At 39.0% G+C, this 14,004-nt stretch overlaps 2 protein-coding genes across 3 annotated transcripts; one reads left to right on the forward strand and one right to left on the reverse strand.

Moving 5' to 3' along the window:
• The first annotated feature begins 24 nt into the window (after positions 1-24).
• Positions 25-6,695, forward strand: gnl3 (guanine nucleotide binding protein-like 3 (nucleolar)). The gene is made up of 15 exons (XM_026935455.3): positions 25-146; positions 368-426; positions 676-816; positions 969-1,088; positions 1,702-1,791; positions 1,922-2,057; positions 2,152-2,255; positions 2,401-2,545; positions 2,733-2,820; positions 3,382-3,559; positions 3,778-3,920; positions 4,216-4,352; positions 4,504-4,775; positions 6,173-6,215; positions 6,407-6,695. The coding sequence occupies exons 1-15, from the start codon at positions 134-136 to the stop codon at positions 6,511-6,513; spliced, it is 1,776 nt and encodes a 591-aa protein (XP_026791256.3). The 5' UTR covers positions 25-133; the 3' UTR covers positions 6,514-6,695.
• Positions 6,696-7,057: 362 nt separating this feature from the next.
• Positions 7,058-13,992, reverse strand: glt8d1 (glycosyltransferase 8 domain containing 1). 2 transcript variants are annotated; one of them, XM_034314319.2, is made up of 10 exons: positions 13,763-13,992; positions 12,591-12,667; positions 11,396-11,494; positions 11,096-11,303; positions 10,893-11,001; positions 10,727-10,811; positions 10,519-10,631; positions 9,469-9,635; positions 8,930-9,042; positions 7,058-8,372 (listed from the first exon to the last, which is right to left on the reverse strand). In XM_034314319.2, the coding sequence occupies exons 2-10, from the start codon at positions 12,604-12,606 to the stop codon at positions 8,188-8,190; spliced, it is 1,095 nt and encodes a 364-aa protein (XP_034170210.1). In that variant the 5' UTR covers positions 12,607-12,667; positions 13,763-13,992; the 3' UTR covers positions 7,058-8,187. The 2 variants fall into 2 exon arrangements, with proteins under 2 accessions (XP_034170210.1, XP_026791261.1); XM_026935460.3 differs by having other exon boundaries at positions 12,591-12,672.
• Between the last annotated feature and the right edge of the window lie 12 nt (positions 13,993-14,004).

Here is a 14,004-nt window from a genome sequence, read left to right on the forward strand (position 1 = left end):
TGCGAAAAACACACGCATTTGGACTCAGTTAGCGCGAGCACGAGCGCGAGCGCAAGCGGAACCGGAAACAGATAGTGAGCGAGCTTTCGCACGGAGACTCCGCGTGCGAGGAAAGCGCGTGGCAACGACAACCATGAAGCGACCAAGTAAGTGGGGTTACATATACAATGTTTAATTACAAAACTAAATGTCTGAGAATGATTTAATAATTAATTATATTTATTACATTTCTTTGTTTATCTATAAATCAGTTATATATTTAATTATTTCTTGCCGTCTTTAGTTTGAGAGTCAAGGATGCAGTATAAGCTAACTAAGCTAAGAAGCTAATGATGAAGTACATAAAATGATGTCTTTTGTTTTTTAGAGTTAAAAAAGGCGAGTAAGCGCATGACCTGCGCCAAACGTTTTAAAATCCAGAAAAAGGTAAGAACTCTGCTTATATAATGTGGTTATGTAGTTAGTTTCACTGATAATTCGCCTCTGCTACTGTTTCAGCATGTTGTGCTTTATGTCACACCACAAATGCACCCTTTTCCCTACCTAAGTGCACTTCTTAGGGTTAGAGTATGAAATAATACTTTCTACTATCTTACACTGTGGACCATATGACCACTAGACATCCACGTGAGTGCAGTTTTGACATTTCAGATCTTTTCTCTGCTCTTCCGCTAGGTTCGAGAACATCACAGAAAACTCAGGAAAGAGGCGAAGAAGAGCGGAATCAGACGCAAGATCAAGAAGGACATTGGCGTCCCGAACAGCGCACCGTTTAAGGAGGAAGTCCTCAGAGAAGCAGAGCAGAGAAAGCAAGAGGTGGTCCTGAATGACATGTCAGACTTGTGTTTGTGTGTGTGTGTGTGTGTGTGTGTGTGTGTTATGTATCATAAAGTTGCCACTCGTTTTGTACCAATCATATGTTCCACACGTTCCTCTAACTGACCTCTCTTTTTCTTTGCATGGTGCAGCTTGAAGAGCTGAAAGAGAAAAACAGACTAGCGAAGCAGAAGGAACGAGCTGAGAAGAGAAAGAAGGGCAAAGAAGAAAGCAGTGAGGACACGCAGGCAAAGAAAAGGAAAGTGAAAAAGGTGAGTGATGTTCAGAGGTAAAGATTATTGAAAGGCAAATAGGTCCTTTAATGGTTATGTGAAGGGGTGTGGTCACACAGGGTCACACAGGGTGACAGATACCAACCACAAATTTATTCTTGCCACCCCAATTTCAGAGAGGTTTATTACTCCTAATCAATTCCTGTGAGTATTAGAAACTATAGTGTATTAATGAAGCCAATACACTATAGTTTCTAATAAGCCGAATTACGACATTATGTTGCCACTTGTTTTGTACCGGTCATGTGTTCTGCAAGTGCAGCTTTGTCATAACCATAATTAGGTTTAGGAGTAGCAACACCTATGTTCCCAGTAGCAAGCGACAGATGACCATGTATTTTCTATGTACATGCACGACACAGAGCCACAATTTCAGCAACAGCAACAAGTGACATGTCCACAAGAGATAAAAAACAAGCAACACTAGTGCCATGAATGTAGGGTTTGTGTGCTCCTGCAGCCCCTTTGTCACTTTGTGTAAAACTTGCCTTACTTGTCAGTCACTTTGGATAAAAAAACATTTGCCAAGTAAATGTAAGAGATCACTTTTGATTGTGATGGTGTTTTTGTGACATCATTGTTACTTTTCCAGGAGGAGAAAGTGAAAGCGCAGAGGGAAGCGAGGGCAGCTGTCGCAAAAGAGAAAAGCTCAAAGAGGTTCCGATGCAGCGAATTGAATAAGGTGAAACTCGCTCAGATGCGCTCTGATCTTTCAAAAGCCATTATAACATTGTTATTATATAGGGAACAAATTATATTTCAAGACAGCCATCTGTGTGCTGTTTGTGCTCATTATATTATATCCTCCTCAGGTTATTGAGGCCTCTGACGTGATACTGGAAGTCCTGGATGCCAGGGACCCTATGGGCTGCCGCTGTACTCAGCTAGAGGAAGCGGTTTTAAAACACAAGGGGAAGAAACGGCTGCTGTTTATACTAAACAAGATCGGTATGTAACCAGTGCGTTGTCATGATTCCTGCTGAGACTTAAGATAACCGAGAAAGAAAGAAAATGACTGAGTTTTCTTTCTTTTTGCCATTAGATCTTGTGCCCAAAGACAATCTGGAGAAGTGGGTACAATATCTTCAAGCACAGTGTCCTACATTTGTCTTCAAATCATCTGCACACCTCCAGGACAGGACTGTGGTACGTACGAACTACCAACTCCCAACGCTTTTTTTTTTTTTTTTTTTTTTTTTTTTTTTTTTTTTTTTTGAGTTTTGGAGCATTGATCTTTATCCTTAATCCTTTTCCTCTAACCTTAATCCTTTTGTTTGTTGGATTGTTGTAGCTTGAGAAGAAGCAGAGAGCTGCCAACAGTACCGCTGACCAGAACAGACCAGGAGCGGCCTTCGGCTGTGATTCTCTCATGCAGATACTCAACCAGTTGGCCAACAACCAAGGCAGTGAGACTATGCTCAAAGTCGGTGTTGTCGGTAAGTCATGAATTTAACACTGTAAACTCGTTATGATTCTTGATTCATCAAGTTGGACACTACGAGTTTTGTTACTTACAAATCATTGATGACTCAAATAATCCAACTCTGAATTCTTTGTTTTGATGTGGAATTCTTTTCAGTGGAATAAGCACTCCTTAAATAGCAATTATCTGCATTTGATCAGGTTTCCCTAATGTTGGAAAGAGCAGCATCATAAACACTTTAAAAGGCATCAGAGCGTGTAATGCTGGAGTACAGCGAGGACTGACCAAGTGAGTTTATTTACTGTAATCTCAGCTGAACTTCAGAGATTCCCAATTCAGTCTAGGACATGTAAATTAGAAATAAAACCATATCACTGAACAGTGATGAATAATTATAAAGGAACAGAAAATAGTGTGTGTGCGTGTGTGTGTACACGCACACAGATTTACGTCTGACTGTTAGAAAGTGCTGACACTGGAGACCCTGTAAACATTCCTAAACCTCTTCAATTACATTAATTAATTAATTACTGTTGGTTTTGGCCCTGCAGATTCTAATACATGATTCAGGGAGCTGGTCTTCTACAGCCTTTAATTTCCTGGATCACTTTTATTAGGAGCTAAATTAGCTTTTTAGAGTCTGTGCCTGGACTGGGAACCTTTGCTGTTTGTTTGTTTGTACACTGTGGGAATCTGTGGGAATCTGATGAAGCATGATGAACTGTATTGATCTGACCATGACCATGGAGTCTGAATTCAATCCAACACTGAGCTTCAAAGTATACATCTTTAAAACACACTGGTAAATAAATGCTGGGATTGAGCATGTATTATTGCTTTATTATCCAGATGTATGCAGGAAGTGCATATCTCTAAAAAGGTGAAGATGATCGACAGCCCAGCCATAGTGGCAGCTCCGTCTAACTCCGCTGAGAAGCTGGCTCTGAGGAGTCTACAGCTGGACGATAAAGAGCAGAATCCTCTCGAAGCTGTCAAGTCTGTGTTGAAACAGTGCAACCAGCAGCATGTGAGTAGAAACGAAGGATTGACATGCCTGTTTGTCTGTGCAAAATCCAGTTCCCAGACATCCAAGTATCTGAGAGAAACTGAATTTTCCTGGTTTATTCTACTCCAGCTATTTGGATATATACACGCTTTCCAATGTTCTGACAGTAGAAGGATTAGGGATGATTTAAATGGTATCATTGCATCCAGATAAATTATGCCTGAACGTTTCATCTTCAGATCATGCTACAGTACAACGTCCCCGACTACAGAAACTCGCTGGAGTTTTTAACCTTCTTCGCCAAGAAGCGTGGCTTGCTGCAGAAAGGTGCGCTTCCCAACACGGAGCAGGCCGCAACTGTGTTTCTCAATGACTGGACCGGGTGAGTTGGTTATTTTTTTTACAAGGATGTGTCCCAAGAAGTGCACAATAATGCTTTGTTGTTAGATATTTAACTTTGAATTTCACTCTTAGTAGTATTGTGTTTACTGTAAAGTTTAGGGATCAGTTTTAAAACAATATTAAGATAAATGCTCTGTGACAAGTAGCAAAGTCAGTCACACATATTCACTCGTGTATAAAGAATGACAGAGAATCGACAAATCTGACTACACGTAGTAACATAATGTAGTATATAATAATAATTGCCTGATTTGAAGTGTGTGTTTATCTGCCAGAGCTAAACTGAGCTTCTATAGCAAAGTACCAGAGCGAGACGGCCTCCCTCCGCACCTCACTGAAGCCATGGTTACAGAAATGCAGACAGGTGTGGACTTGGACAGAATGAAAATGGGCAACGCGCAGATTATTAAACGTACGTTCCATGTCCTGTTTTCTCTATCTTTTTAGTTATGATATCTGTGCACAATAACATTAGAATGTGATTCATTTACAAAGATTACTGCTTCATGACAAATTTGTCAAGCTGCTTGTTGTAGATATTAATTCAATTTTTTTCACCTTAGGTGTGCGAAATCCAAAACTGTCGACCACTATAGTGTTCAACTCGAAGGGCCTGACTGCTGGAATTCTGAATGTCAGTGAAATCCCAGAAGAAAAACACACACCGGGGGAGGAAGAGGAGCAGGAGGAGGAAGAGGAAGAGGAGCAGGAAGAGGAGGATGATGATGAGGATGATGATGAGAATGATGATGAGGAAGATGATGAGGATGAGGATGATGATGATGAAGAAGAGGACATTTTTGAGGAAACAGAAGAAATGGAGGACAGTGAGGAGGTACTTGGACAGATTTAACAGTAGAGCTGGGTACTGGCAGCTTGTTCACAATATAACAACCCAGACTGTAGCTTAATTTCTTTATTTTTAACAGACATCAAACAGAATTATTCACTGTAAATGTAAACTGCTTTGAGGTAGCATTATATCAAATGCCTGAAATGCAAGAATCTTTTAAATAGATCCTAGCTTGGTAAGCTTCATGTCAGTCATGCTATGTTCCTCTTGCCAATAGGGCCTTTCGCACCGCTTTAGTTCCAGAACTAAATTTACAGTATCAAAGTACTGGGCGATTTTGCAAGAACTATTTCCCAGTACCGTTTAAAGGGTTGCATTCGCACCGACAGTGGGCACTAGGAAGTGACGTAAGCCGGTCGACAGCGACGTCATTTGTGCGCGGCGTTCAACAACGGAAACAAAGAAGAACGACGTAAACAACCGGAGGATGGAGGACGCTGTGATCGGAGCTGTGTTTTTGTTGTGTCTCGCGTCCATCTATCACTGTTCTCCATACTTGCGAAATAAGTTGACACTACAGTATGTTTACATGGCGTTTTAAATCACGGCGGGTGAGGGCGTTTTCATACGCGTTTGGCCAATCAACATTTACTTACGTCACGGATAGTACCAGTTGTGCTGGTTAGACCCTGCTCCGGAGTAGGAGCTAATTTGGTTCTCGAAAAAGGCAGTCCGGTACTAAAATCGCACCCAGTTCCGGAGGTGCGAAAACGCCAAAAAGTGGGTAGTTCCACAATTAGTTCAGGTACTATGAAAAGGTTCCCGCGGTGCGAAAGGCCCTAGTGTGTTAACTAGTCTCTTCTCTGGATTAAAAAAAAGTTAGCCTATAGTAACTTTCCAAATGGTATATTGGGGAACTTTCAAAGATAAAGTGTCAATACACTTAAAGTGAATTAGTTAGATTGAAATGTTAACATTATATTGATATGAAACAATATATTTTTTCATTTTTGTATTATAGTTAGAGCAAAACCCTAAAACAACATATTGAGTTTGTGAATTCCTGATCTAAGGTTAAATAAATGGGAAGTCATCAAAAGTCTGTTAAATGTATTTCTAATCTTTTTAATTCTCCCAGTTTTAGTTTACAGATTGGTCAAAGTGTAAAAATTCACTATAACCTAATTTTCACTGCTAGCTAAATGCACTTTCAGTCGCAAGACATGTCTGAGTGCAAGTGATGAGTCATGATGAGTCCATTGTGTCATATATACTTGATGACTTTCTAATCCAACTCTGAACTCATCAACATTACTGATCTTTTCTGCATCACTGGCAACTTTAACTTGCAGTACTTAATACAACCTGTCGTGTTTATGGATTCTGCAGTCTTGTCCTTAGCTAATTTCTTTCGTTCTCATGCTTGAAACACATTTTAGATTGAGACCCCAGACTTAAAGAAGACCCAAACTCAGAAATCACGTAAGTAGTAAAAGTTTTTCTTTTACTCCATCACGTACTATTAACACACCTGATTAAATTCCAAAAGGGCTTGATTGTTAACAAGTAAGGGCTGACATTCTGCATTTGATAAGCCATTTGACTTTTTTTTTTTTTTCTTTCTTTTTTTTTTAAACCTGACGCGGCTAAATTTCCCGTCTTGTCACTCGTAGGTAAACAGAAGAAAGGAAATGCAAACCCTGCTTCTGTCAACATTGATCTGTTGTCTGCGCACAAGAATGACGATGACGCCTATGATTTCAGCACGGACTTTGTATAAGCTGTCACATCCACAAAGAACAGATTTCACCTGGAAGAGTCAGCCGCTGTGTGAACTGTGATATATCTATGGCATATGTAATCCACTGACTGAAAGATCTGGCTGAAAACACATTTTCTGTCGGTCTGACAGAACCAGTTGTATATATGACGGATTATTAAACTAACTTTTAATTTTCTGTACTTTAAGTGTCAGTTGTCATTTTTAAGTTTGAGGGACCTTCTGAAATGTCCACTGCTTGTATCATATATCTACAACCATGCAAGCAAACATTCTCATTATCATAACAACTGCTTGAAAGACCAACTGCACTGAATGTTACTTCTTAAAATAAAACTTCTACCACAGTGCTGTTGAATTCTCAATTCTGATTGGTCAGAAGGTGTTGATTAATTACACAGCTTTATATTAATGGATTTGAATAAACACATTCATAAGGAAATTGTACAGCAGCTGCTCCATGTGATGCAAGTCTAATAATAAATCAAATTAAACTTTTTTTTTTTTTTTTTTTTTAAACAAAGAAATCCAAGACTTCAGGACATGCTGTTACTGGAAAATCATCTTTATTTTTTTTTTTTTACTAGTTTTCCACACATCCCCTCATGTTTTATTACTTACATAATTAATACCTTTGTACTGTGTGAAGATTCTTTACAACTGAAGAACAGTAACAACATGCAAAGTGTTAAACAATAACCACACAACAAATTAACAATGTTACTTTATTTAATAAGTAAATATAGAATTATTTGCTTTCCTATTTACAAATTTGTTGGCACACGCTTCCAGACAAGTAACATTGAAGCTGAAATGGAAATGACTCTTAGTCAAGATATGAAATGTGCTCAAGATCATTGTGAGACAGCAAAAAAAAAAAAAAACATGCTTTAAAATTATACATGTGGAAATCAAAATTAAGTGGTTCTGTTTCATGCTTGGAGAGTCACAAGAAAAAAAAAACAGGTTTTTTGATGTCCGTGGACTACCACTGCAATACAAGTGTATACTTAACCAAATGGATTAAAGTAAAAGTAAGATGAAAAATGCTGGACCTTCTGAATCTAGGCAATAAGGATTGAGGTAGCATTTTAGTGTTCTTGTCTTATATATGATCTTATATATATGAAGTTAGTTTTGACAAGCTTTGAGCTGGCATTGGTGGAATGAAATGTTGAACAGATGCCTCTTTAATACTTTTTTGAGATGCCGTTGTTCATATTGCCATATCGAGGGCATTTTTAATACTTGATTAGCTCAGGTGAAGTGTTAAGTCACTGTAACTGTGCCCAGAAGCCAAAATGGAAACAGAAGAAATAAAATACTTAGTATATTTAAAGACACTGTCCGATTTCCTGTTTTGAACTTCCATCCATCACACCCAATGCCACATTAATACTTTATTATTAGTGTCAACTAGTTTTTAAGCCAAATTGCCAACAGCTTCAACTGCTTTTGAGTTGTGGACCTGCTTAAAAACCACCGGATATAGAATTCCGGGCAAAAGTGATGCAGCTGGAAAAGCAGCGAAGATAAGCGTAATTCCTAAGTCGTTCATTATAATTTAGGATTTGTAGGATCGCAAAATGCTGTTCAGTACACGATTCTGATGCAACAAATGGCCGTCCTAGAGAACCTAGATATTTGTGCAAAGTGTTAGGATTATTCAAGTCTTTATTGGTCCCCCGAGTGTCTTCTGATTGGATGGAATTTACCAGTGGGATCTGCAATGTACCACTTGTCCCAAACATTGGTGTACGACGAGGCTCTGCCCCACGGCTTATAATGTCCGTTCCAGTGGAGGAGTTTAGCGGAGTTGATGAACTGTGATGAGTAGCGATTTCCAGATGCAGTGGCTCCTGAAAAGATCAGATCACAGTCAATAAAATGGATCCATCAAGCCCTGATTGCACTCTTCTATACCACTGGCTAATGGAATAGGGAATAAAATACTGAGAGGTGTGCTGTTATAAAAAATATAATCAATGACGGTGTAACGTGAAGTGGTCTGACACAAAACGGAGTTACTGTTACCACCCCAAAGTTGATTATTTTCCAATAACAGCATGTCCTGAAGTGCCTCTTTATTCCTCTTGTAGTCCAGCAATTTGCCAACACTAACTTGTTAATAATAATAATAAAAAAAAACAAGTCTGTTGTTCAGCTATCTGGTGATAGTTATGTTGTGCCTTGCTGCCAAACTACTGCCAATGCTGCTGTTACGGAAAATGAATCAACACCTGCTGACCAAGCAGAATCAAGAATTCAAATGTAAATAACTAAAACTGTAAATAACATCACTGATTAGAAAAGAGTCACAAGCCTGAACATGGAATATGCAAGAAGAAGCAGTTTCCCCAGTTTCAGCCTCCTCAATTTCAAGTATTTAAGATATTTCAGTATCAGAAACACTCACCGAGATGTCTGACATGCCACATGGGCTCAATGCTGGAGTGGCGCTTGTAGAACACTATAAGTAGCGGTGGTGTAGTGAAGCTGTCTGCTAGCATGCTGCTGTAAAGATCTTCCCTGATGGAGTGCAGAATAATTATTTAAGGATGTACAAAATGGTAAATTATTCAGCCATGCAATGGAATCAATGCATTTCATCACAATTCTCCTTTTTTTCTGTGGTGTATTTCTAGTCCATAATCATAACCAAGCCTTTTTTCCACAATGCTAAAACTGCACATTTGAAATACCACAGTAGGTCATTACACATGATACATGTACTAATCATTCCTGAATTTAGAGACAAAGTATAATTTTCAAAGCAAAACACATGAATAAATTTGGGTTCAGTGGATGTTGCTTGATAATTGAGCAAGACAAAAATCATGACTGTGATTAAAATACACTTAATTCTTCAGGACTATTTACCCTAAGACCTTAAGCCTGACGTCCTACAGTGTTCCACTATAGCAGCTACGAGTTACCGAGTTATAAGCCACTCACTTGACATTGCGCTCCATCCACACTTCAAGCTGCTGGGTGATGTTTTGGTGTTTCCATTCGGTTAAGTTTGCCACGATGACCCCGGGATTGAAAGAACACGTGTTTGCTCGCATTCCCAGTTTCCTAACAGTTTCCTTTTTAAAGTCCAGAAAGCCAATGTAACTGTTCTGTTTAAAAAAAAATAAAAAATAAAAAAAAAAAAGAAAGAATTTGAGGACAGAGGACAATCCCAGGACAGAGCTGTTACAGCTGAGGGTCTTTAAACTTGGTTTTCCAAGTGTAACTGTTAAGATGGACAAATCAGTAGCCCAGTACAAGCAGCCTTTGTGTCAAGGCTGTTTTTTTTTCTTCATAGCTGCCTGGGAGACAAGTAGATTCAGCAACAAACCCTACTCACACAAAACAATTGGTTACATTAAAACTACGCAATTCATGGTGGTGCAATGTACCTCGATGGTGTAATTACAGCACACACTACTTATTCCAAACCCCACTGCCTGCTGCACCACACACATTGGCTGACGAGTTTTCACTTGGCAGATTAATTAACGTGACACGTGATTTTTTTTAAGAATTGGAAGCACACAGGTATGTGGAAACATAAAAATTCCAGCACGAAGCAGTCATAGAACTCTTCTGTTAGCAAAACGAGTATAATATGTTACCTTGTGGTTAAATGAGAGAAAATAAAAGAAGCTAAGAAACTATTAATCTTTTACATGAGATGTAAGGACAGGACACCACAGCTCATAGCCGAAACACTGACAAGTCATTTCTGTCGAGGTCACAAACACGTCACATGATCATATACTCGCTTGTTTCCCTCAGTCTGTATTTAATGCACTTAATAAACTAAATATTTCATCATATGGAATTACATTATATTAACTACCTATTTTTAGTCTCATCAGTTAGGTTTCCTGGCAACCAAAACAGGGGGCTTGCTTTTTTTTTTGTCCATCCACATCAGTTCTCTTGAGAATTTCACGCAGCTTCATGTTTTTTTTTTTTTTATTTATTTTGTTTAATTATGATCTGACTGATATTTGCCTGGTTTCCTGCTCCTCTAATGATGCCTTTAGAAGACACAGTGTCGCAGTCTTCTGAAAAAGCAGCAGCATGCCCAGGCTTCAGACTCGTGTCAAAAAGTTCCTGGATGTCTCCTGTGATAAAAAAAACAACAACTTTCATTTGACCCTTTTTACCCTAGCAGTAAGACGCTAAACACAAATGAAGTGGTCATGAACGTAATGGTTACCTTGCACAATAACGTCATCGTCCAGGTAAATTGCTTTCTCCGTGTCAGGTAAGAAGTTCGGCATGTAGAACCTGGCGAAAGTGAGCTGGGGGAAAAAGCAACGTGTTTAAGATGAAGAATTTCCATGACATGTATAGAACATGTTAGAAGAGATATGTGTAATTACCGGTTTTTCCAAATCCAGTTGCTGAGGATTGAAGGAAATCTTTCCCTCCAGGATTTTTGGTTCAAATGTGATGATTTTGTGCTTGATGTCTGTTTTGCTCAACCAAGTCCTGACACAAGATGGCTACATATTAGATACACACTAACAAACTTAATGTGTAGAACACAGTTACTGATATTATATCAATAAAAGTTGTCACTCACCGGAGATGTTCCACAGACTCGTTGAGCGTCACGACGCTGAAGACCACGTTGGCTTTGCTGTTTCGGCTGATGCTGTTCATGGCAGCCACGGCGGCACCCAGTCTCTCCTCAGAGGCCGTGATCACCACCGGGATCTCCTCCCCTGTCCTGACTTTACGCTCCGCAAAGAATCCACTTTCAAAGGGCAGGATCGCACCCGGGGCTGCATCTAACAGAGGAAATGACTTTTCACAGCACGGTGCAGGAAAGCGTATGCATTTGAACAGAACAAGACGACTCACAGGTGTTAAGATTTAGTACCTGAACCATCTTGCTTCAGGAAGTCACTGAGATTCAGCAGATTTCGATGCACAATGATTAAAAAGGCGATCGAGAGCAGGACAAGGATCACCACATTCACTGAAATGAAACAAATACACACACAAAAAAACATCCAATCAACTTTATACTTAGTTACCTTTCATAATTTTATAAGAGCGCCAACACTGACTTGATAACGTGTTTCAGAAATTCACTGGTGAAGATTAATGAAGATTATACAGAAGCTCAGTTTTGGGTTTCAGAGACACCCGATATAGAACAAGATTAATAAATTTGTTAGCAACATGTAGCAAATTTGTCTATAGTCACTTTGAACAAGTGTATATCCAGAATTTTGATTTGTTTTATTGACTTACAGCAAGTTATTTGAAATAGTAATACTGTTCTACGTATATATACTGTTCTACGTCATATATAAATTATCACGTTTTTCAAATGTACATTCTATTTTTCAGTGAGTCACATCATTTGACTCGGTTCACAAATAAGAGCCGACTCGTCTATATTAGGACTCAAAAATATTCAAATGCAGCTCAGATGATGAAAAAAGGTTGAGGCATTTTGATTCAAACACACAGTAAGAGTAAAAGTGCTGCCTATACCTATAAAAAAAAGAAAGAAAAAAATATCCCAAACTATATATATATAATTTCTGAATCTGAATCTCATTAGTTTGAATCAATTTTGACCCAACACAGAGGGATTCTATCCTCCATTTCCTTCAAGTTACACAGATGTTACACTAAAAGTGAATCTAAAATGCAAATTAATATAGTGACAGAGTTTTTTTTAATAGATTTTTTTTTAGAAATGTACTTCATTTTGAATTTCAAACGTTCAATCGCACCCCCTTAAGTGTGAAATTCAGTTTCAGATTTTAGATGGCTCGTCTGCGAACCACGAAATTCAATTTCAGATGATACAAATTCAAAATGTTAGAAATTCAAATCTGCAATGGCATGATTATAACTCCATACACATCACTAGTACACACCTACTCTGGGAGGCTGGGCTTCAAAAGATTTCTCTCTACTGACTTTTTATGAAGAGGGAAAGAGAAAAAAGGGAAAGTTGGCTGATTTTGACTTTTAAAAACCCTAAACCAGGAGGAAATAAACAAAACCTGAGGGTTAAACGAATATGAAGGAAACTGTGAAAATGAATTCTTGATTACCTCGCCTGAGTGTCATGTTGCTTTATTTATACCCTGAAGATTAAGCAGGACACTGCATCACATCTACAGCTGTACTTCTGCTCTGAAAATGAAATTAACAACATATTACCTAGATTCAAGGAAATCAGACAAATCAGTCCATACAAACAACATAACATTAAAATAAGATAAACTTTTATTAATTTCTCATGGAGGAAATTGACGTTCCACCAGCATGATAGAGAGAATACACTACATGGTCAAAAGTTTGTGAACCCCTGACATGCTTTTTGAGCATCTCATTCCAGATTTAGTCCCATTATGCTGTTATAATAAGCTCCACTCTTCTGGGAAGGCTTTTTACTAGATTTTTGAGCGTGGCTGTTGGGATTTGTGATCATTCAGCTACAAGACCATTAGTGAGCTCAGGCGCTGATGTTGGACGAGAAGATCTGGGGTGCAGTCGGCGTTCCAGTTCATCCCAAAGGTGTTCAGTGGGGTTGAGGTCAGGGCTCTGTGCAGGACACTCGAGTTCTTCTACTTCAACCTTAACACACAATGTCTTCATGGAGCTCACTCTGTGCACAAGGGCACTGTCATGCTGGAACAAGTTTGGGCCTCTTAGTTCCACTGAAGGGAAACTGTAATCCTACAGCATACAAAGACATTCTATACAAATGTGTGCTTCACACTTTGTGACAACATTCTGGGGACGAACCACATATGGGTGTGATGCTCAGGTGTCCACAAACTTTTGGCCCTATAGTGTATATAATTCAGTAAATAGGTGTATCAGAACATGTGCAAAATTAAAATAGAAGAGCACTGGTGCTGTACATCAGAGCATTCTCCAAATGCAGAAAATACAAATGAGTGACAGTTGCATGAAATAATCTATTGAAGGACAGTAATACAAGCAAGAGCACAAAGAAAAGCACTAGTGCAATACACCAAGTTATTGTCTGTATGTGCAAAAGATGGCTGGTTCTTATGAAAACTTTTGAACCTTTAATTTATTATTCATGACTTTATTAGTAAGGGGCAGCAAATGAGCCAGATGTAGCCAAAAGAGCTAGATTTTGTGCGCGTGCACAGCTGCAAAATGCTCACTTACTATAGAAAACATGCTCGTTGGCTGTAAACATTCTTAAACAAACCTACAGGTAGAATTAACACACTGTTCACTGATTTACCTGTGCTTGGGGTCCTTCTGGGCTTTTCACCCAAAATGCCAACTCAACATCAGCAAATCTGAGCCGATGCAGCACGCGACGCTTTTCTTCTAGAAAACACACAAATCCCGCACACAACTTCCCCAGATCCTTACATCATCTCATGACACGCGAGCAGTGAATCAAATGCCTCCCGTAGCATCCATATAATCTACAAATCCTCATCCCCAATCCTCACCCGTTCCCTAGTGTCTGCGAGGTGT

Source organism: Pangasianodon hypophthalmus, chromosome 20 (genome assembly GCF_027358585.1).
Source record: "Pangasianodon hypophthalmus isolate fPanHyp1 chromosome 20, fPanHyp1.pri, whole genome shotgun sequence".
In the NCBI taxonomy this organism is placed as follows: Eukaryota; Metazoa; Chordata; class Actinopteri; order Siluriformes; family Pangasiidae; genus Pangasianodon; species Pangasianodon hypophthalmus.